Source organism: Hydra vulgaris, chromosome 06, assembly GCF_038396675.1.
Source record: "Hydra vulgaris chromosome 06, alternate assembly HydraT2T_AEP".
In the NCBI taxonomy this organism is placed as follows: Eukaryota; Metazoa; Cnidaria; class Hydrozoa; order Anthoathecata; family Hydridae; genus Hydra; species Hydra vulgaris.
Window position 1 is genome coordinate 30537907 of NC_088925.1, and position 25164 is coordinate 30563070.

General features: G+C 25.7%; 1 protein-coding gene across 1 annotated transcript; it reads left to right on the forward strand.

Moving 5' to 3' along the window:
* On the forward strand, positions 1–24577 carry LOC100211738 (6-phosphogluconate dehydrogenase, decarboxylating). Its single transcript, XM_065799836.1, has 18 exons — positions 1–142; positions 5085–5118; positions 5255–5296; positions 8417–8477; positions 8792–8910; positions 9584–9649; positions 9944–10062; positions 18055–18124; positions 18430–18498; positions 19045–19110; positions 19298–19423; positions 19601–19664; positions 19752–19882; positions 21109–21242; positions 21313–21412; positions 22028–22119; positions 22218–22248; positions 24143–24577. The coding sequence occupies exons 1-18, from the start codon at positions 129–131 to the stop codon at positions 24260–24262; spliced, it is 1458 nt and encodes a 485-aa protein (XP_065655908.1). The 5' UTR covers positions 1–128; the 3' UTR covers positions 24263–24577.
* The last annotated feature ends 587 nt before the right edge of the window (positions 24578–25164 follow it).

Sequence of the window (25164 nt, forward strand, 5' to 3'; positions counted from 1 at the left end):
TACGCTAATTAAGTTTAGTTGTCTCAGTTGTTCAAATGACTCCTACATTAATAATCTTAATGCATACTTCCTTGTTTTAAACTGACAAAAACATTTAAAAGATTTTTAAAATCTTTCTGGAGTAAACCATGGTTGAACCAACGTAAGCTACAGTTATTATTAATTGATATGATAAATACTATTTAGTATACATATTGATAGATTAATTTTATTATATTTTATTATTATTGGGGAGTGATTTTATCATGCGATATGTATTTTAGGCAACATTCAGTTAAAAAATTTTTTCCAGAAATTTTTTTTTTTGGCGTAAAAATGAACATGAAAATTGCAATATTTTAAATTAAATAACATGAAAATGAAAACAACAATAAAAGAATAAAAAGTTAAATTTTTCAAACACATTGTTGTTAAAACAACTTAACAGAACGAAATAAACAAGCTTGTTACTTGCTATATGAATAATTAATTTTTGCATTTCTAAAAAAGACAGTAAGTTAGGTAGGAATTGTTTTTTTTTTTTAATTAGACCACAGGATTTTCAATATTTCACATGACACTTTCAGCCTATAGTAAAACTCCAAAATTAAGTATGCTTGTGCCATGCTTATTTCTAATAATAATGTTTTGTAAAAAATCACTGTGATTGGACTCTAGAAACCAAAAGCTTAAAAGTTCTTTTTGCCTAAGTGTGAGGACTAATACAATATAAAGTTTTACTATCCTATAAGTTATTTAAATTCACCAGCAAATTTTAAATTTCATTTAATAATATTTTAGTGTTTGTTAAATTTTAGTGTTACAAATTTTACGTAAGCATAATTTTTGAACACTAAAGAATTATTAAGTGAAATCTCAAACATGTGTCTATTATCAGTTTTCACTAATTTTTATATAATAAAGATTGGATCTAAGATAAGTTCATTACTTCAGTCAATGGGTTCAGGGAAAGACAGCATCACCTAACTCTGAATCTCTTCTAACCTTACTGCAAAGTTTTTTTTTAGTAATCCACCATCTTTGCCAAATCCGGTCATTGAATTTTAGAGTCTGAGCCAATCACAATTATGGTTTGATCAATTCCTCTGGAAACCATCCGGTTATAAAGTCCAATATCTGTTTTTTTTGCTGGTTTGTTTAGACTTTTTGAAGGTATATAGTGGATCAAATAGCTATTTTCTGGTTTAGAAGTAGCACTTATATTTTCTTGTTTTTCTATCTTTTAATTAAACCTTATAGTAATTGTATCCTGAATCAAAATCATAGTGGGATCTTTTCTTCAATCTGCAAATATACCTTTAATAGGTACTTAAATAATTAGTTTTTATGGCAAAACACTAGTTTCAATCATCACCCTTGCATGGCTCTCCAAATATATTTAGGATCATATGTTAAATTAGGCAATTTGTGTGTCAAATAATGGATTTAATCAAATCTTAAAAAAAAGAAGATACAGTTGCAGATGTAGCAGCAGGAGATAATTCAAATCTTCATATAATTCTGTTAAATAGTATTAGATAAGGAAGTTTTTTTGTTTGATAATATTTGAGCTGTTTTGTGAAGTCATTCTAAAAACATATAGGTAGATTCTCTTGAGTAAAATAGTGCCCCTCGAATTCATAAACTTCATCTTATATTTTTTTCTATTTGAATCTGTGTACTTATGAGCTTTTTTTATCTACTTTTATGTTTCTACTTTATCAATTTGATACATTTGATTGTCTGTCTTTTCTCCAACTTCGAATGTCTAATGTATTATATATATATATATATATATATATATATATATATATATATATATATATATATATATATATATATATATATATATATATATATATATAAATATGTGTTTTTTATAATAAATAAAACACACATATTTATAATAAATATTTATATATATATTTATTATAAATATTTGTTTTTTATTTATTATAAACAACATATTTATAATAAAAAACAATTAGTTACTAAAATTTAAAATACATTTTAAAGACTTTAAAAGAAATTGTGTTAAAACATGATTACTTTCTTTAATAATGTTAGCGTTTAAGTAAAATAACTAAGTACGCTATCAAAGAAAGTAATTATGTTTTTGCGTGGTTTTTGCATGCGTTAACAAAAGCGTGTCAAATTTACTTAAAATAAATGCATTTGCAATCCTTTAAAACAAACCATCCTTTATACATTACAATAGATTTTTTTTATAGTGTGCCTATTTTTTAAAATTTTCTTTTTTTTCTTAAAGTGAAGCAATGTTTATTTGCATATTTAAAAATATTATAAAAATTATCTGAAAATAAAACTTCCTTATATGACATATATCTCTTAAATTAGATGTTCGTCATTAAATAAAGATACAAATGTCAATTTCCATTTAATAAGTAAATTTGTCACACCCTAACATGTAACAAGTATAAAATCAAGTTTTGTTTTTAATAAGCAATTTTTTATTGAATAAACAGATAGCTTGTGCAAAATCCAAAAGCTCTCATAAGAAGCTATTTAGAGGAGCAGCTCGCATGGCTTGCCATGTTCATTTTAGGAGAACTTTTCTCCGCTCTTGCACTCATTTCTTCCCGCTGAGACCTGATGTAAGTATATTTATTTTACTCTAAGCATACGCATTTTTAGCTCATTTGGATAAAGCTTTAACTTCATACACGGAATGTCCTCGGTATGATCCCCATTATCACCCACATTTTTTGTTTTTCTTTTAAATACTGTTGGTCATGTGTTTGCTTCATAACTATTTACCTTTTTTTTATGTATATAAAAAATCTTCTTGTATGTTTATAAATGATATACATCTCATCACATTGAGGTTTCTTATAACATTTAAGCCTTTCAGTGTATTTTCTAAGTAAGGCGCACACACATATATACATAGTTTTTAAGCTTCAATTAGGCAATGCCATCTACATATAGCCTTAATTATTTCATATTACCTTGTTTTCCTTTAAGTTTTTTATCCAAATTAATTTAACGGAGACACTTTTCTTTTTATCATTCAGCTTAATGCGTGTAAAAAAACAAAAAAATTCGGAAGAGGTTGGTCTTGAACCACCGACATTCCGCTTACGAAGTCTATGCCTTATCTAAATAAGCTAAACGTGCGTATAATTTGGAGGAAATAAATATAGTCATGTAATACAAAAAGTTATACATAAAAGTATATGCATTCATTACATAGACGTTTTCATAAAAGGACAATATATACTTGTTACATTGAAGTTATGCAAATATATTTTACAAACACATTGCAATTTATATTTTTGCTTTTATATACATATATATATATATATATATATATATATATATATATATATATATATATATATATATATATATATATATATATATATATATATATATATATATATATATATATATATATATATAATATATATATATATATATATATATATATATATATATATTATATAAAAGTATACTGCAAAAGTGGGAGAATGAAAAGGTAAAGCAAATGAAATATTTGTTATTTTTTGTTATTTTACTTTTATATTTTATATGAAAAATTTCTATCCTTTACAAAAAAATTCCTTTAAAAAGGAAAAACTCCATTTCTTCAATAAGGCTATAAAGCTCCATTTAATTACAAATGTCTTGACAACTGCATTGCTAAATGTTGTAACTCATTGTTGCTAAATATCATAACTCATTGACTAAAAAGTAGAAAATAAAATATAGCAAAAACATTTGCTAAAAAATATAACTTTTTTGTACTAAAAAGCAGAAAATAGGCTTTTTAATTTAAATTTAATAGTTTAGTAAACTAAAGATTGACAGATCTGTTTGGAAATAAATCTTTTGTAGACTTGTCAAGCTTTAGTTTACTGAACAAATAAATTTAAATTAAAAAGCTTATTTTCTGCTTTTTAGTACCAAAAAAAGTTATATTTTTTAGCAAATGTTTTTGCTATATTTTATTTAAAGTTTTAACAAAAGTTTAATACCAGACTACCAATATTTGTTATTATCTAAAATAAGATGGTTCTAAAATTAACTAGTTATATAAATTATTTTAATTATTACTGTGGTGTTGGTAAATTTCATGTCATGTAAAGTAAAACTGGAACTACAGAATATCCATACAAAGTATGGGATGTTTAATACAGATATATGTGTAAGAGCAACTTATGTTATTATTGTCTGAAAATTCAAGAGCTTTTTTAAGGTATTGTGTATTATTATCATTAATACACATGAATAGATCTCAGTTGAGTTTTTGTTTTATTTTTGTTGTTTTTTAAACAGGTTTTTTATATATTTCAGAAGTCCAAAAGTTCTTTGTTGTTTTTCTTCTTAAAATTTAGAATAAAAATTTAATTGACTTTAAATTGAAAAATGGCCTAGTTTTTTTAGAATTTTGCAAGTCCTTAAATAGTAGGACAAGGATTATATTATCTTAGGGCAGGAACAAGGCTAAAGTTCACATCATTTTTTTATTCTCAAAAGTTTATTTATTTAAAGAAGACTGTTAATTTTAGATGTTTACTAACAAGTTTATAATTAAACTTTTGAAGTTGATTTAAACCCCCACCTATAGCTTTTGTTAACATTATATTAGAAACCATCTTAACCCACAGCAAATTTTATTTTTCGGCTTATCACTGTTTACAATTAACAGGAACAACCATGGGAACAAATATGGGACAAATATCTTTAATTCAACATTAAAGTGGAATTAAAGATATTTGTCTTCTTTTTCTTTTACAATTACTTTCTGTGCTAAGTTTTTGTAAATATAAATTGTAATTGAGTTTTAGATAAGGTGTAGATTATTTTAAGCCAACAGTTATTGTTTACAACAATAACTGTTGGCTTAAACTTAGCGGACCTTTACTAGTATGTACATAACTGTGTATATACTAGTAAACACATAACTATGTATATACTAGTAAATATTATATTACACTATGCCCCACAACCATAAGTTATGCTTATATTGCTTTTATCTTCAGTTATTATATTCCGAGGAAAATGTTGAACTAACATTATAAACCCTACTCAAATATATATTTTTTAAATTCTCTTTTCTAATATTTTGACTTTTATTTTAGGGGAGACATTGCCTTAATTGGCCTGGCTGTAATGGTAAGAAAGCTAGTTTCGTAAAGTTAACAACACACATTAAATATAATGAAAACAATAAAAATATAAATATATTTTGAAATACATATTATTTTGCAAATAATTTTTTTTGTACATATTTCAAATAATTTTTCTTTAGGGTCAAAACTTGATTTTAAACATGAATGACCATGGTTTTATAGTAAGTATAATATATACATATCATTTTTTAACTCTTTAGATTGTAAAAAAAAAAAAAAAAAATAGTTATAATTTTAAAACTCTTTAGATTGTGAAAAAAAACAAAAAAACTATTATTAAGATATTAAGGAATAACTTTGTTTAAGCTAAAGTCACAAGAGCATTATATTAATTGTTAATATTTTTGTACAAGCGGGTTGTTAAAAAAATAAAAGATTGCTCAGAATCTTGATGGCCAAGTCTTTCCTAGTAGTTATTATCTCTCTGATGACTACTGGAAATTTTTTTTTCTAGCACAACTCTAACGTTCCTATTAAGATTTTAGGACTACGGGACTTCAATATTTTTTATTTAAGTTATATAGGTGCTCCAAAAAGTGCTAACATTCTTGTCACAGCACCGCAGAAGAGCATTTAACAAGGAAGTTCATATCTCTTTTCATAACCACATTCTTTATTTGGTCAAGTTGACATCGGTTTGGTTTTAAATTTAGATATTTTTTGGTTTAATATGCAGAGATTTTTTTTTAAATCATTTTAAAAGAACCTTTTTTTTAATGTATAATTTAGTTTAAAAAATAAGGCGAATTTTGACATGCAAAATGTCATCCAATATGCTTGCTAAAATAATGTAGAAAATCTTGTGCAATAAAACCATTTTATGTAATATGATTGTAGATTTAAGTCTGTAGAGTCTGCTAAAACAATTCAATATTAAATTTACTTTCATAAAAGTTTCCACAAATGATCATCATGCTAACTCATGTTAAGGTATCAATGAAGCATTTTGTGAAAGGAGTTTAAATTAGTTTTTGATTGTTATCTAAGTTAAAGTTAGTCTTTGCATTTTTGCATCATTTAATTTTTGAAGGTTTTTAAAATTACTTAAGAAAACATTGGTCAGGTATCAGCCTATCTTCATTCATCTTTAAATTAATAATAATGGATAAATGTTTCATTATCTAGAACTTAATTCTACATAAGGAAACTTTTATCTGCAGATGAAAAATTCTAGTTAAAAATTATCTGCATTTTGTCTAATAGTTTTGGAGTAAAAAAAGACTTAAAAACAACTTAAATTGTTTTTTTTAACTTGTGACAACACAAACTGTTAATCGTGGAACACATTTTTATGATGAATTACATCTTTGTCATTGGTTTTCGGTGTACTCTTCTAACAAAATGCCAAATTTTTTTTGAAAAAGTGTTTGAAAAATTTCTATGAAAGAACCTAATTTCTAAAATAAAATACGAGATTTCAAGCCTTCCCAGGTTTCTCCATGAAAAAGTTTTTGTTATTCAAAGAAAATTAAAATTCCCCTAAGAGGTTCAAATAACAGGGAGTTTGCTGAATTAAGGAGCTTATTTATTCAACCATATTTGAAAAGATCGCACTCAGGTTTTTTTAAAACTAACATATAGTTATGTATAAAAATTTTTGTTTTTAGTGATGCCTTGATTATTTTGTTACTTAAATTTGAATAAAAAAATTGAAGTATGATTGTTTTATACACTAATAATTGTTAACCAAACAATTTTTACTATTTTGTTACAAGATTTTCAGAATAAAAATTTAGCACTTTAGAGCTCATAGACTTTTAAAGGTCGAGTAAAAGTTGTAGAGCTTTAGCTGTGTTTAAAATATCTAGTCAATCGTAAGTTAAATAAATTGTTTTGGAATTTATTAATTCTTTATTTTATACTAGATTTTGTCATTTTCGAGGTCAACAATCATGAAAACTTATTAAAAAATCATATTTGTAAACACTTTTAAAATACAGACAAATATAAGTATACAGTTTGATTATACTTATTCATTTTTGATATAAGTCATTTTTAGTTTTTTTTTTTAATATTTAATTTATATTTATAGGTAAAAGCTAATTTGAAAATTTGTTTATTGTTAATAAACAAATTTTCAAATTAGCTATAAATGAATAAAAAATTAAATGTTAAGGTATATATTATATATACCATTAGATATAAAAGGTTTTTATTTGAGATACAATTCATAAAGATAAAAGCTAATTTTAAAAAAAAATACATATATATTTTTAATTCCTTTAACTATTTATATTAGTTTGATTATTTAAGTTGGATCAACAGAAAAACATAAAAATTAAAAAAAAAATCATGCATTTTTGCATTTGTTCAAAATTGATTAAGCTATAATCTCACTAAAAAAAATGGCAATCATTTTTTTTTAGTGAGATTATAGCATGATCTGAACCATGAGCATGACCACAAGCTAAGATTAGAAACAAGATCAAATCCAAAGTAAAAGTATGTGATAAGGGATTAAAAATAATAATTTCGATCTTTAGAGTCAGCAAGGTCTGTGAAACTAGTACCAAGTCATTCATGGTGAGGAGTATCAAAGTCACCAATAATAACAATATTTGCTTAAATATGAATAGTCAAAGGATTCATTCCTAATTGCAGGACAATTAGGTTGATTGCTACGTAAATATATGCCCAGTCTAAGCATATGACTGTTGGAGTATATGACTAGGAAACTAGTTATCAATGCTAAGATCAAAGATAAAACAGCTAAGTTCAAATTAATCTCTCAAAGAGCAAATATGTTTCGTAAATTTTGCAAAAGCTACTATTCAATAGAGGATATGTTGTTTCGAAAATCTTGAGTAATTGTAAAAAATTAAAACTATTAGGTGGTGTTGATGGTTTGTTATGTTTAATATTTTTAGTCATTTTAGTCATGTTTTATGTTGTAAAAGAACTTGACTTAATCATAGGTAGTAACACCCCACTAAGCATTGAGCTATGCATTTACCCTAGTTAACTAGCTAATTAACCCAAATTCGTAACAATGCACATCAAAAGTGCTAACAGAGACACCTAACTAACAAAAGTGCTAACAGAGAAATAGAATTTTATGCTCAACATGGCACTATTAATACTTTGATGTTTTAAAACTCTTAATAGAAATCAATATTTTTGAGAGCTTTAGATTTAAAGTTGTACTTCCATTTGGAGATAAAAAAAACTTGGCAGTATCGATTTCATGTTTAGTAATTTAACATGTACTTAAATTAAAGTTGGTTTTAAAATTTATTTTAAATAAAATTAGTAAAGTTTTTTGAAAAAAATTCTCATTTAAGGTGGTTGCTTTCAATAGAACTGTTTCAAAAGTTGAAGAATTTATGGCTAATGAAGCAAAAGGTAGTACTTTTTTTTTTAAATTTACAAAGAATCTTCATAAAATATTTATGCGGTAGTGGTGTAGTGGTAGAGCGCTCGCTTCATAAGCGAGAGGTTCCGAGTTCGAATTCCACCACGTCCCTGGTAGTACCGCGCTCAACTTGTTTCTCTGCGCAGCGGCCTTGTTCGTCAAGGTTCGTGTTTCGGAGTTATAGAGTTGAGAGAGGGTTATAACCACAATTAAGTAGCCTCCTCGTCTGTAGTGGCCTTCTGGGCCTTGGGGAGGTAAAATAACAAAAAAAAAAAATTTATTAAGTTTTTTTTTTTTTTTGCAGGAACTAATGTAATAGGAGCTACTTCATTAGAAGATATGGTGTCTAAGCTTAAAAAACCAAGAAGAATTATGTTGTTAGTTAAAGCAGGAGATGCAGTTGATGATTACATAAAAAAACTGGTGAGACTATTAAAAAACATTGTTACTCTGATTTTTTTGTGTGATCTTTATCTTTTGGAGTTATAAAGCTCAATGAGAAAATGATGGTCAAAAAAGTAGTTTCCTCAATTAATCTCAATTTTTTATATTATTTCCTCTTATGATTCTAAAATTAGTTTCATCTATTGATTTCATGTTTACTTAAGAATAGAGATTTTTTTTCTTTAATGTTTGTTTTACCTTTATTTTAGTTTTTTAAGTGTATATAAATTAAAATCTATGTACTCAAAAATACTTAATGTACTTTTGAGTACATAGATTTTATCTCCATTAAACAAACAGGATTAAGGTAAATATTAATAAAATAAATTTATTTATAATAAAAGATTCTATAAGTTACCTTGTGTTTTAAACTTGAAGAATTGATTATTATTTCATTAAAAATTTACTTTAATGATATTTTTATTTAGGCATAGGCACATCAAATCATGCATTGACTGATTTAATTAGAAGTAGGCATAGTAATGTGTACATACTGATTTGTTTGTGTTTATATAACAGTCAAGTTTACTAAAATAGGCAAGAATTCAGGCTGCAATACTCATGAATATATAGTCAATCAAAATTAAAGTCAAATCAAAACCATAATAGGTATATAATTAAAAAAAGTAAAATTTTCATTAAATGATTTTAGGTACCGTTGATTGAAGCTGGAGATATAATAATCGATGGTGGAAATTCTGAATACACTGACACTAATGTATGTTTTTTTTGCATCAAATTATTAGTATATTTGTGGGCTTTATATGGGTTTTTTTTCTTCATTATTTTAATTAAATAAAATTAAAAACCTATTAGGTTTTAAATTTCAAAACCTGAAATGAAATTTAAAGCCTGTTAGGTTATAAATTTCAAAACCTGAAGTGAAAGTTAAAACTTATTTGGTTTTAAATTTTGTTAAGTTAGATAAAAACTTTTATTAAAATCAGTATTTTTTTAAAATGTGATTAAATAACATTTAATACTTTATATTATAAAATACTTTACATATTAGAGACGTTGTAAAGACCTTATAGCAAAAAATATTTATTTTGTCGGATCTGGTGTAAGTGGGGGAGAAGAGGGAGCTCGACATGGTCCTTCTTTGATGCCTGGTGGAGCACCAGAAGCATGGTAAGCTCATATAACTAGGATTTTATTTAATTACATACTTGATGTTTGTATTTTTAATGCTTGGGTGGTTCATGTGTGTGTATTTCATGTTTGTGACTTTATAGACAGATTTATTTAAATAAATAAAAAGTAACAATATTTATTGTGGATGTCATGTAAAACTTACTGAAAAATAAAGAACTGTTTAGCTCAGAATCAGTAGGATTCAATAAAAATGAAATAATATTATATCGCCAAACACTTTGGTTAATCATGAGTAGTTACACTGCTGAAAAAAAAAATTAAAATTTGCCTAATGTCATTATCTTAGGAAACACTTTGAGGTGATAATAGTCGTTGGTGGTCACTAGGATAGTCCTAAAATTTTGAACATTTAAAATTTTAAATTATACATACCAATCTATTGTTAAACTTTTTATCATCTTTATGAAAATTATTGGTAGAGCATGTTAAATAAAGGTTTGTTATAGAATAAATAAAATTAAAAAAAAAAAAAGAGTAAATCCAATTTCAAACTTTGCATAAAGTTGCATTAAATAAGCAACTAAGCTGTTGTATCTCGGAACTAAACGGTAATTTTTAGCGAGATTAATGAAACAAAATGCAGCAGTTTATCGTTTCAGAAGGCATTCGATTACTTTTTAATTAACTGTTGCCATTTTGTTATAAAGATAAATAAAAAATCTAATCTCGCTTCATTTCGAGACAAAACAAAATTTTATCAAAAACCTCTAATTCTTTTGCTGTACCAAATTTAATGAAAATTAACATCTTTTTTTAAAAATTAGCGCTTTTCTCTCGCAAAATGTTAGGTAATGCTTTAGCCAATCAGAAATCCTTTTTTGTCTACAAAGTTTTTTAGTTTTAGGTGAGAAAGTTCTTTAAAAATGGATTTTCAAATAAGAAGTTGTATTACTCTTTATATAGTTTTGAATTTAATATTTATTTATTTGTTTTTTTAATGTAATTTTATTTTTTTATGATTATAATTTTATATTATAATGTATATATTATATACTTATATAATTATAATTTCACATTATAATGTATTGTAAAGATTGTTACGTAAACAATTCCCTATGGACAATAATTTCTAACAATCATTCAGAATAACTATTAGCGATTGCGAAATAAATACTTCCCCTTAGAGAATTATACGGAAAATGATTGCTAATGTATTAATATAATACTATGTATAATATATAATGCTGCAGCTAAATTTACTGTCAATATTAAGTGCAAGAGCGATATTGAGACAGAATGGGACACTTATGTCTATGAATAGATTAAAAACAGAAAAATGGTGCAATGCATTAGAATGGTGGAAAAATAAGAAGAATATTTCATTTACTGGAAGAACAAGCTCCAGATTAATTGTGCATAATCATCTCCTCTACAACCTCTGTTGAGTCTTCTCAGACTGTTGAGTCTTCTCTTTCTCTGTTGAGTCTTCTCAGCAGGCAGGCAAATTGTTACAACTAAATGAACAAAAATTCAAACCGAGTTTGTTGACAAATTGATTTACATCCAGCAGATCTTCGATCAGGTGAAACTCATATAATAATAATAAAGAAAAATCTTTACAAAAATAATAAAATAAATCGTAATTTTCTCGTTCTAAATTTAATTGATTTCTTGTTACCATTACCGTTTCAAATAATTCCGAGATGTACAGCTTATAAGCAACTGATAAACGTTTAAAGTAACATAAAGTAATTATATAACAAAGTTAATATCAACAGCCCTCTGAATTACGAAAAATAAGGTCAGCAATAATTTGCTGACCTTATTCTGTGTGAGGTCAGCATCAGGTTGGCAGAAAAAATTTGAAACAAAGATTTGACCATAAAATATAGAAAAGAGGGCGGCAATTTTTGCCAACCTCAAAACTCCCTAGGTCGGCAGTTAGGTCAGCATTGCTGAATGTACAATCAAGATATATATATTTTTAAATTATGACATAGTTATGCATAGTTTATATATAACCACATACTTGAGATAAATAAGCTGTTTTTTTTTTTAATTCTTACATAGTTATGTATAATTTATATATAACCATATACTTGAGATAAATAAGCTGTTTTCATTAATTTCTGACATGGTTATGTATAATAATATATAATTATATATTTCACTTATTCTTCTTACTCAATGCAACTAAGGCATATAATAAACAAACTCGTAAAAAAAAAAGCTGATAATTTTAAACAAATCCAATTGGTTGTTAGTGCCAAACCGAACAACTTTATATTTATTGGTATTTAATTTATGCAAACAAAGAATTCGTAAATAATCACAAAATATGAAGGTCTGTTAGTTTTGCAGGAGATATATCTATAAAGTAATAAAAATATCTTGAAGTGTTTTTTTGACATAATTTATAAACCTAATTAAAAACTAATACATTTGTGTTGGTATAATTATATAAAAAATAAGCTACTTTTAAAAGCAGTTGGAATAAATTATGTAATGTATATTTCATTTTGCGCGGTGTTAACAACAAAAAGTATTTAATTAATACATTATTGAAGCCATACAAATAGTTATTCGTAACTGTTGGAAACTGAAAGCGATAAAAAATAATGTTTTACTAAAATATTTTTATCAAGTTTTTGCTTTCTGTGATTGTAGTAAAAGTGTGCTCTGTGAGTCATTCTTCAGTTTGGCATCAAAGATGGAAAGTGTTTACCAGTAATTCATGTTACATCTTGTAGAACTACCTTTATTGTTAATGGTATTTCTGGTGTAAGTGAAAACATATTTTTTTTTGTTTTTAAATTTTATTTAGGTGTCCCAAGAAGTCCTTACAGTCTTATCATAGAGCACCGCGGATGAGCATTTAATTGGAAGTTCACGCCTCCTTCCTAACTGATGTCGCAAAACTTGTCCAGAGATGGGCTTTGAACCTTTTTTGCTTCTGAGGCAAGTGCACTGCCACTGTGCCACGGCTGCTCAAGTGTTTTATACTATTAAAAAGGAAATTGAAAAAATTAAATCAAAAACAAAGAAATCAAAACTAACAAAAATAGAAAATTAAAATTAATTTAAATAGAAAAAAATGAAATAAAAACTACTAATTTAAATAATTTGTGTACTATTTTTATTTTTGCTTCTTTAGGGTAGTTGTTATTTTCAGCAACAAAATTGGATAAAGTAAAGCAAAATAAAACAGTTTTGAATCGGCATAAAAAGACTGATATATTTTTTTATTTGTTCTTTTTGAAAAGGAAAACAAAAAAATAAATTGTTATCTGTTTGTAAAATATATTTGTATAATTTTAATGTAACAAGTAAATATTGTCTCTATATGAATATGTCTATGTAATGCATGTGTAAATGGTAATATACACACATATGTTGGTTTGTTTATGTATACATATATATGTATCTATCTCATATGCTTTACTTTTTACATCATTTTTTTAATTATATATTTAAATTCATATGTCCATCAGTACACACATGTTTAGCTTATTTGAATTAGGTGTTTACTTCATACGTGGAATGGTCATGGTTCGAATTCTACTTCTCTCCAAGTTTTCATTGTTTTTCTCGTAAAACTTGCTGCTCATATATTTGCTTTGTGACCATTTATCTTTTCATTTTGATAAAAATTATTTTGTTTATGTTTTTGATTGATATACATCTCTTCACATTTAGATTTCCTATACCATTTAAGCTTCTCAGTGTATTTTCTAAGTAAAGTGCGCACACGTATATGCATAGTTTTTAAGCATCAATTGTGCCATGCTGTCTACACATTTCCCCCATGGCCTTAATTGTTTCATATTACCTTTCTATTCCTGTACATTTTTTATCCTCAATCTTTTAGCGCTTTGGATACCTGTTGCTTTTAGCATTTGGCTCAGTGCACTTAGTTCTACCTGTCCCCTTCCTTTTGGTCTAATACCTTATTAGTGAAATATATGTAAACAATTATTAATAATAAATCTTTGCTTGAATTTTGTGTTTTTATACTGGACATCTGTCCAACATCATTTAAAAGTTTTTAGCTAACTCTTACTCTAATATAATCTTTTCTTCTTCCCTGAGGCTTCTATGGCTGTTTTGTCCAGTTACGAATAATAAATATTAATGTAACAAGTATATGTTTTGCAAAAAAAAAAAAAATTTAGTTTATTTTAATTTACTCTTTCGTTAGTTTTGCTTTTTTTACTTTTGAAACTTTGCAAACGGCTGTGACCAAGTTGTTTAAATAAAAAACTTTTACATGGACAAACGTGACAGAAAACCGCACAAGCACTATGTGTTTTGGGGTGGCCAAAATACATAAAAAATTGTCTCAGATTTTTGAAAACTAAATTCCTACTGCTTTAGAATACTCAGATTAAGGAAAATACATAATATTTTTATTCTGGTGATGGTAATCCCATAGATAGTGACCATCAAAGTCAAAAATGGTTGCCAAATTTAAGTTTAAAAAAAAATTTTTTTGTTTTTCTTGCAGTGTTTTTTGAATAATTTTTTTTTCTGCTAATAAATTTATATATATTAAAGAGTATCAAATTATATTTGTCTTAAGATGCTCAAGAAAAAAAAAAACTTTTTTTTTTTAAATTTTTATGATGTTTTAAGCTGAAAGAAGTTTAAATCACAACTTTCAATTTCCGTGATTTCACAAAAAATATAGTGTCAAAAGGTATCAACCAAACTATTATTAAATAACGTGGAATTGAGTCTATTTTTAAAAAATTAGCGGCGAAAATTAGTGGCGACTTTTTGCAACTATTCGAGAATTTTCTATTTGAAGTTTGCGCTACCTGGATTATAGCTAATTTTCAATTTTTTGTTTTCCCAAGTGATAATTAATCAAAAGTCTGCATAAGACTTTGTATTTAATAATCAATTGAAAACTATACTTTATTTATTATAGGTTATTACATAATTAAAAAAAAAAAAAAAAATGTTAAAAAAATAAAAAATTATATATTCTACTAAAATTAAAAGCAATAGATTTTACAACTAAAGATATTATTAGCTGTTTCAAATATTCAACAAAAGAAGAAAATATAAACAATGCTTTACTTTTCATAACTTCTAGAGTTTGTATAAGTGATGGTAAAAAAGAAAACTTGATACAAAAGTTAAATGGAGTTGAATCGAATTACCTAAGATTTTGGAGAGATTCATCAAGAAACACAGTTTTTTTTTTTGAAAAGAAACACGAAAAGGGTTAAATCAAAAGTTTGAAATAGATGTTTTGTTATTGGAATTGGCACAAAATATAAAAGGCCGAACAAAAAAAGATTTTGATGATATGAGTAAGAGAAGTAAATATCGGATAATTGCAGGCATACAAATTCAAATTTTGATTTAATTGAAAAAACATTACTTATAGCTTATAGAAAAATATATAATCAAAAAGCTTTTTCTTTATTCAATGTGTTAACAGATGTCATCAAAAATCATAAAGATTCACATCATATGTTGTTCAGTTGACAAATGACAGCAATAAAATGATAGCTGAAGAAGCCGCTGCAATAATAATTGACGTAGATCTTAGCGTATCTGAATATAAATGAATCCAACAGGCATCTAAAATAAGATATCCAACTTATTCAACAGTTGAAAAAGCACTTAAGTAGTGTAGTCTACAGGATAATCACTTAGAAGTCAGTGATTTAAGAGTCAAAGTAGATTTACAAGCACTTATGAATCATATCGCTGAAAAAATTGTAAAAATGAGGCAAAAAGATATAATGGATTATTTGGATATCAGTAACAAACTTAGTGAAAATATGTTGCTTTTAAACAGTTGGGGTAAGGATGGATCTACTGGGCAGGCTTTGTACAACCAAGTGTTTTCCGATTCTGTTGACAGTCAAGATTCAAGCATGTTTGCAGTTGTTGCACCTTTGAGGCTTAGTGTTTCCAATTCAAAAAATGACTTTTTGTGGACCAAATTAATGCCTCTTAGTGGATTTACAGCAAAAAAAGGTACACTTATCTATGGGATATCTCCATTACATGCTTGGATAAGATTTCTAGAGTGTCTTTTACATATTTCATACCGACTCGAATTCAAAAAATAGAGAGTAACCAAAGAGTTCAAGACAATATACAATAACAAAAAGAAATTTATCCAGCAATTAATGTTCAATAGAAAGCATCTCCGAGTTGATTTTCCCACAGTTAGTGGAGCAGGAACATCTACCACTAGAAATGTTTTTGAAAAGCGTTCTCTGACCCAAAAGAACTATGCAAATTATTAGGGATTTATAAGACAATTATTAAAATGTTCAAAAATATCTTAATTGCAATAAGTTGTTAGCAAACATTGAATCCAGAGTTATTTGCGCTATACTGTAAAACAGTATACCGTCAATATTTAGAGCTGTATGATTAGTATAAAATGTCGTCAACAGTTCACAAAGTTCTTGCACGTTGAGCAGAAATAATGATCAACTCACCAATTTCCTTGGGAGTTTTAGCCAAGGAAGCATCTGAATGCTGAAACAAATATTACAGACGACACCGTGAACTACATGCTTGTAAATGTTCAAGACAAGTAAATTTTAAAGACGTCTTTAGTTGTGCAATGAGACCATCTGATCCTCTTATTAGTTCTATCTTCTGGGAATCTAGATGGATGAAGAAAGTTGTGCTCAAACTTCCAGAAAAAGTAAATAGTTTTTTAATTTTAGAAGTGGACAATAAAGAATCAATAAAACTGACAGAACTAGAATCCTCAGACTTAAAATTTTAGGAACCAACAGAAATTATTAATTTAGAAGATGAAATAATGAAAAATTTTGAAGCTACTAATGAAGATTATTTAGAAGATAAAAGCATTGACCTGTGAAATAAATATAGCAATATTAAAAGTAAAAATTGTGAAAAATTATTACTTTGAAGAAAGTTTTTAAATATTCTCTTTTTAAAAATTAAAACAAGTTTGTAACCTTTAGTAGAAGTACTAGTGTCCTCTTAGGTATTTGTGGCCTACTACACAGTTTACTAGTTAGGTCTATGAGGGTAATGGGTTATCTTTACAAATTACCTGCTCCAATGAAACAATATAATTAATGATAAATAATATAATCAGTAGCGCGGCTAGTTGTTCGGAATTGTCCCATAAAAAAACAGTCATTAGGGCCCAACAAATCTTAAAAGTTTTTCCTTTAATAAGTTTAACTATAAGAGAGAAAAGAAAAAAAATTTGAAATTTGTACTTTTATAAAAACTCTTAAAATTGTGTCAAAACGCAGCGCCGTCCAGGTGTTTGAACTAAGTCAATAAATTGTTAGTTTAAATGACATAAAGATAAAAAAATTAAATAAAAGTTATTACTTTCTTCAAAACTATTTTTGGCCACCTATTTGACACTGGGAAGGCTTGATCTTGATTGATATTTGGATAAATTGATTTTTATTGAAAATACTTTTATTTAGGGAATCCATTTTGATCCCACTGCCATAAGGTCCAGGTTATTTAAGTTGTCCTATAAATGTTAAAAATATGTTTAAAAATAAAAATTATAATTTTTGTGTGAACTTATCTCATTTTAATTTCATTCATATCTATCATTATTGAAAGAATCCATGACATCAATTTGGAGTTTTGGAGAAATTGATAGGTGTAACTTTGAAATTGTTGATAGGTTTTTTCACATCATTAAGTAATATAATACTCTCAATTAAATTATTATAGGGATGTTGAAGAATTTCAAATTAAATTTCACAACTTAATATTTGGTTTAACATCAACAAATTTTAGGAAATTTTGAACCACAGGCTTTCATACTTTTTAAAAACATCTTTGGCTTCAGCATTTTATAAAGAAAGTTCACATGCAAAATTTTAGTTTAAAATGTTTAAAGTTTTCTTAGATGTTGCAATTTTAGTATTGGCCTGGAGAGTTATCAATTTGTAAAAAATTAGAAAGTTTTTTTTAACATAAGTTTAATATTTATTCTTTATTTTGTAAAGTTTTTTATTTGTTTTTCCTTTAAGCAATATTGTATTATTTTAGGCCTCATATTAAACAGATTTTCCAAGCAATCTCTGCAAAGACTAAAGAAAATGAGTCCTGCTGTGATTGGGTATACTATTGATATTTTATATATCATCAGGGTTTGAATTATGGGATTTAAAAATTTTTTTTAATGTAAAACATAAATTTAGTGACTTCAAGACAGCACTTTTAATGTATATATTGGTTATTGTAAAATTCATAAAAAATATGTTCAGCTTTTGCAAAACTGTACAATAAATGTACTTTGCACTTATTCATTATATAAGAAAAAATAAGATTTTATCATCTTATATATACAAAACTGTACAATAAATGTACTTTGCACTTATTCATTATATAAGAAAAAATAAGATTTTTTCATCTTATATATAGGTAGGGGATGAAGGAGCTGGACATTTTGTTAAAATGGTTCACAATGGTATAGAATATGGAGATATGCAAGTAGGTTTATTTTTATTATATTGTATCTGTTTATACATATAGTATTATCTAATAAATTTAATATTTTATTTTAAATCAAAGTCATTTTTAAATATTTGGTTTACTCTATCTGCAACCAGACTACAACTTAAATGTAGGTTGTAACCACAATTAGGTACCTTGCAGAAGACTAGAAAATGAAAAGTTAACATGAAATTTCAACATGAAAATTTTTAAAGAATAAAGATTAAAAAGAAAAAATTAATTTTTTCCTCCTTATCTTTGAAATTTGCATTGTTTTTTTTAGTGATTTATAGAATTTATGGTTTAATTTAGTTTTTAATTAAGTGTTTGTTTGAAAATTGATTTAATCCTAATGTTTATTATTTAAACATTTGTTGAAACACCAAAACTAAACTTAAAGAAATTGTCAAAGTATCTCTCACTAATTCATTGAAATTTGCTCAAACATATTTTATAAATAGTTAAAAATTTGATTATTTTGCCTTAGAGATTCAAGATAACTGAGTTTCACTGAATACACAAGATGTTTTATAAAATTTTTAGGTGATATGTGAAGCATATAGTTTAATGAAAACTTGTCTTGGTATGTCAGCTCCTGAAATAGGAAAAGTAATTAATTTTTTTAAATTGATAAATAAGTCTTTTACAGTAAAATATATATATATATATATATATATATATATATATATATATATATATATATATATATATATATTGTTTTAAAGTATGGCATTGAATTTTTAAATTTGATATAAATAAATTTATGTATTTAACATTTTAAACTAATTTCTTAAAGGTCATGGAAGATTGGAATAAAACAGAATTGGATTCTTATTTAATTGAAATTTCAGCTGCTATACTTCAATATAAAGACACTAATGGTGACTACTTAGTTGAGAAAATTCGAGATACTGCTGGCCAGGTATTAAATTGTGTTAAATTAACTGACAAAAATTTGAGTTAAATTCTTTACTATGTTTTTAAGAGATACCTGTGTTATAAAATAAGTACAGTAGATTTAATTATAAAATTGTCAAACAAAACTATGGATAAAATTACTTTAATGTTTAAAATTTTGTTTTATATATTGTAATAATAGAAAGGTACTGGAAAATGGACGGCAATAAATGCTTTGGATTCTGGAGTACCTGTTACCCTAATCGGTAAAAAATTTTTTTTGACACAATAATTTTTAAATTTTTAAATTCAAGTTTTTTTAATATTTTGTTAAATATGTGTTGAAATTACAGCTGAATCTGTGTTTGCAAGATGTCTTTCTTCATTAAAATGTGAAAGAATTGAAGCTAGCAAATCATTGAAAGGGCCTCTTCAAAACATTTATACTGGTAACAAAGCAGAATTTATTGAAGATATTCGCCAGGTTAATATTTTTAATTAAGTGTCCGAATTATAGTTAATAATTCCTAATCAACAAGTATTACATATATATATACATACATTAATTAAGTGTCCAAATTGTAGTTAATAATTCCTAATCAACAAGTATTACATATATTTCTGAGTTTTTATTTTATAGTACTACTCAAAATAAAAAAACAGTGTTTCAATAGTGGTCATTTGATTTAATATTTTGATATGAAACATCATGAAATACTTTTTATTTGCTTTTGTAAGTCTTATAGGCTTTATTGACATGTTTTAAAACTATTACAGTTTGCTAAATTACAACAAATCTAGTTTAATTGACAAAAAACATTGCAGACATGTTATTGTGTACAATGTAGTGCAGTATTTTGATATATATATATATGTATATATATATATATATATACATATATATAAATATATATATATATATATATATATATATATATATATATATATATATATATATATATATATATATATATATATATATATATATATATATATATATATATATATATATATATATAGTAGTAATATTTTGCTGCTGGTTTTTAAAATGTAAAGTACAATTTTTTTTTTTTTTTTTGACATTTGATACAAGTTGTTGTTACCAGCATTTTTGTTTGCTTTAATAATTTATTAATACAATTTTCAAAGTAGTTGATATGTGCGTGTTATTAAAGCAAGTTTAATTTAAGTTTTTTGCATATTTTTGACAGTGTTGAACATTTACAAGGATTTTACATATATAAGGCCTTGTTAAGAAGTGTTATGTTGTCTGCATACAAAATGGCAATTTTACCTGTGCGTTATGCCATTTACATAAAACTTTTATCTATTTGAATATTTGAATTATCTTTAATCTTTTGGAATATACTTAAATAGATATAATTTATGTAGCATTTAAAATGCTGAATAAACTGTAAATTATCTTAAATTATCAAAAGATTGTTTAAGTATTCCAATAATTAAAAATTTTGGCCTAATGTACATTTCATTTGTCACTTGCCTGAATACAACGTGCAACATACTCACACTAACATATAAATGTGTTGCAACATTAAAAAACAGATACTCATAGTTATTTTACACTGTTTTTAATGGTAGTACGTGTTACCATTATAAAAAATGTATATAACTTGCTTTACTACTTTACTTAAAAATTAGTAAACAAGTTGTTTATTGTAATTTTTATTAACAAAAATATTTTGTTTTTAGGCTTTGTATGCATCAAAGATAGTTTCATATGCACAAGGCTTTATGTTATTTCGACAAGCAGCCAAAGATTTTAAATGGAATTTAAATTATGGCAACATAGCAATGATGTGGAGGGGTGGATGTATTATAAGAAGGTACTTTAGTGGGTTTCAGATAATAATTATTATACTTTTTATTTAAAATCTTCTTGTTTTTCGATTATAGCCAGTTTCTTGGAAATATTTGTGATGCTTTTGAAAAAAATCCCAACCTTACGAATTTGCTATTGGATGATTTTTTTAAAGCTGCTATTCATAAAGCTCAGGTATGCTTAATTATTTTGTATTTTGAAAAATTTATAATAGTTTTTTTTATTTTTATTTTTTTAAAATTCTACAATACTAAAAAGCTAATTCAAGATGTTGTTAAAAGTGCTAGCATTATAATTATTTTTAAATTAAGAAATTACAAAAAACAACTGTTTTAAAAATGTCTAAAGAAAAATTGTTAATACAAATTAAAAACTCTTTCTTTTCATCATCTAGCAATATCAGATTTTATCTTATAAAAATTTATTTATTTAAAATGTAATATACAAACTGATTTTCAAAATAAAGAAAAACCTACCATAGGATAAACATTCATAGTTCCTATAGTGTTATTAAAACATCTATAGATAGCCTATAGACAGGTTTATTAAAAGCGAAATAAGGTTTTTAGATATATAGGGTTTGGGTTTAGATATGTTTTTTAAATATAATAAAAGCAAATTAATATTGATAAAGTTTAATTGATAGATTTCTAATTGACAGCATGTTAAGAAAAAATTAGAAAATTTAAATTTTTTGTAGCTTTTTGATACAGGGGATTATTAAAAAGTTAAAAGATTTTGGGTGACATTTTTTCTTCAAAAATAAAAAGTTTGTTTTGGATTTTTCAGTTGTCTTGGCGACGAACTGTATCAAATGCTGTTCTTCTTGGTGTGGCTGTTCCATGCTTTTCATCTGCATTAGCTTTTTATGATGGTTTTCGGTGAGTGAACATTTAAAATGTAAACTTTAAGTCTTAAATTTAAAATGTAAACTTTAAGTTTTATTTGAAAAAAAATCTTAATACTTTGGTTTTTTTAGCACTGAAAGACTTCCTGCTAATCTAATTCAGGTATCAGTTTAAGCTTAAAAATTAAAGTTTTTACAGAAATATTTTTTTATATAATTACACAAATTAGAAGAAAATATTATGTTATATATTTACACAAATTATTAGAACAATATTTAAGAATAACCCTAATGTTAAACATTCAAGATAAATAACCATGTAAATCATAATCTATTTATCACAACACTGACACTATTTATGAAAAAAACCTATCTCTTTATCACCACCCAGTAGTAAAGTAATGCAAAGACTAATCATAGATACATCTAAACACAAACAACAAGATTTCACAAAAAGACTAATCATAGATACAACTATATAAAATCAATCAACTTGAATGCTGGTGAACATGGTTTCATAAAATAAAAGACTAATTGTAGATACAACTATATAAACTCAAATTACTTGAATGCTGGTAAACATGGTTTTATAAAAAGGTTAAATAGTAACTACAACGCGCCTAAAACAAATGTAAATGGCATTTTAAGCAGAGAATTTTACGCTTTAGTTGCTTTGTCTTTTGTTAAAAGGTTTTTTTTAAAGTTCATTTACTCACAACAAGGCTGCAAACAACTACTATTTAATTTGGAGTTATCAGAGAACAAAAAAAATTGTTTAAGAGAAATAAAACAGTTGAAAGAATATTTAAAAAACTGTAATTTGAATGAATTGGAAAACATGATGACGGGAAAGAGTTCTAATGCGTAAATAAGTTTATTTCTCAATTGACAACTAATTTTTAAATGGAAATAGATTTAAATGTTTGATTTATGTTTCATTTACTTTGCAATATAGTTTTCTCTCTGTTCATTTTTTGTTCAATTATTAATTCATGTTCCCAGCCGGCACAAACACATCTTTTAGACGTTTTTCTTTGCATCTAAAATGTTAACACTTTTAGATGTTTAAATTCAGATAAATATAAGACATCTATTAGTAGTCATCTTTTAGACGGCTTGAAACAGCTATTTTTAGTCGTCTCAAAGATAAAAACAATTAGATGTCTTATAGTTATCTGAATTTAGACGTCTAAAGGTGTTAACATTTTAGATTCTAAAAACATGTGTTTGTGCTGGCTGAGTTATATCATTTGTGTGATGAAATTTTTGTGACAAAAAGCTAAAAAAATTTGTATTAAAGAGAAAAAGGTTGACAGAAAACTTGAAAGGTTGTAGGTTGTATGAGTCAGGAAAATATGAAAGTAGGAGTGAGCTCCAAAACATCGATGTGAGAGGAAAAAAACTAGATAATTAAGAGACAGATACAGTAAAAAAACTTTGCTGAACCAAAATAGTTGATGGAACTAGAGATGATAGCTTGTTTGAGCAGCAATGATGACAGTATTTGTAGAAAAGAGAAAGAGATGTAACCTTGCAACAATTGGATAGTGGCTCAAGCCTGGCAGAAAGAGCAGGTCTAACTACATTTTCAATACATTTTTAGACTCTAAAGATGCATTCTAAAAATCCTCTTTCTCTATCTACTTTAGAAGTCAAATAGAGAAAGAGCATCTTTAAAAGAGCCAGCCCAAATATGGCAAAAGTATTCCATACAGGGAAGAATGCAAAGAGATTTGTAGAGAAACTAATCTGAACTTTATATTACAAATACCATCACTTTTAATACTAAAAATTTTTATTATCTCATATAAAAGTATAACAGCTAAAAATAAAACCTATTTATTTAATAAAGTATTTTTTGCTCCTTGTTGTACTTTAATATTTGAAAAAACTACTTGCTAATTTATTGATATTTTTAATTTTTTTATATTTAAGTATAAAAATAACACTAATTTATTTAATAAAGTATTTATTCCCTTTTTATAAATATGTTAATATAAAGTATAACAACTTCTACTTTAATATTTGTAAAAATTATTTGTTGATATTTTAAATAGGCACAAAGAGATTACTTTGGGGCTCATACTTATGAATTAAATGATACTCCTGGTACTTTTCATCATACTGATTGGACTGGTCATGGTGGGCGAGTTGCATCAACAACTTATCAAGCATAGTTTTATTTATATTGTGTTCTTAATAGGTTTAATAAATTTAATAGGAATGTCAAATATTCATAAATATCTTTTTATAATCTTATTAACATTTGAAGTAATTTCGTTTGAACAGAATTATTTATTTTTATTCAATTTTGCTCCTTTTCTAGAATTTAAAATTCTTATTAATTAAAATTGTTTATTCTAAATTTAATTTTCATTTTTGATGTGGTTGTTGGTTTATTTTCTAATTGTGTTTGCTGGGTTATATATTTGAAGTTAAATTGTAAAGATTTGTAATTTATTTATTAATTTCTAATCATTTATTTATACTGTAATTTCTAATCATTTCTATATTGTAGAAAGTTATTAATTTTATAATGTTTAAAAAAAAATCATCAACCATTTTCATATTTTATTAAAAAAGATTTAACGGGTTTATTAAAATAGTTTAGTTTGTAAATTGTTTATGTTTTGTAAATCCAAGTGTTTGTTGAGAAGCACTTGCATTTGCATCTTTTATCTATGTTTAAGCATTTTAATTATGTCACTGTTGGGCAGTGAGGTATTTTTGCAAAAGTCACAAGATAGTATTATCAGGACTGTTGATGATCTGAATTGGAATCACAGAATTCATAAAGTTGATGATAATATACATAGTTAATTCAGTGATTTGAACACTGTCCAAATAAACAGTAGTTTATAGTCACAATACTGTTTATAGTTTGAATTAAGTGTTAATGTTATGGTAATATTAGGAAATTAAGTTCTTTTCCTTGAGTGTTTTTTCAGTTATTTCTTTTAAAGTATTTGAGAATTTAACTGTAATCTGTTTGTATAATTGTAATTTTTTAAAGTTTCTTTTAACCCTTTGTGGTCCAATGGGACATAAATGTCACAGTTTACTTAAGGCTCTATGGCCA

Bases quoted from the DNA above. Each gene is read 5' to 3' on its own strand.
- LOC100211738 (XM_065799836.1), top strand. The intron at 8,911-9,583 runs GTGAGACTATTA...AAATGATTTTAG, and splicing joins ATGATTACATAAAAAAACTG to GTACCGTTGATTGAAGCTGG. The intron at 19,665-19,751 runs GTAAAAAATTTT...TTGAAATTACAG, and splicing joins AGTACCTGTTACCCTAATCG to CTGAATCTGTGTTTGCAAGA.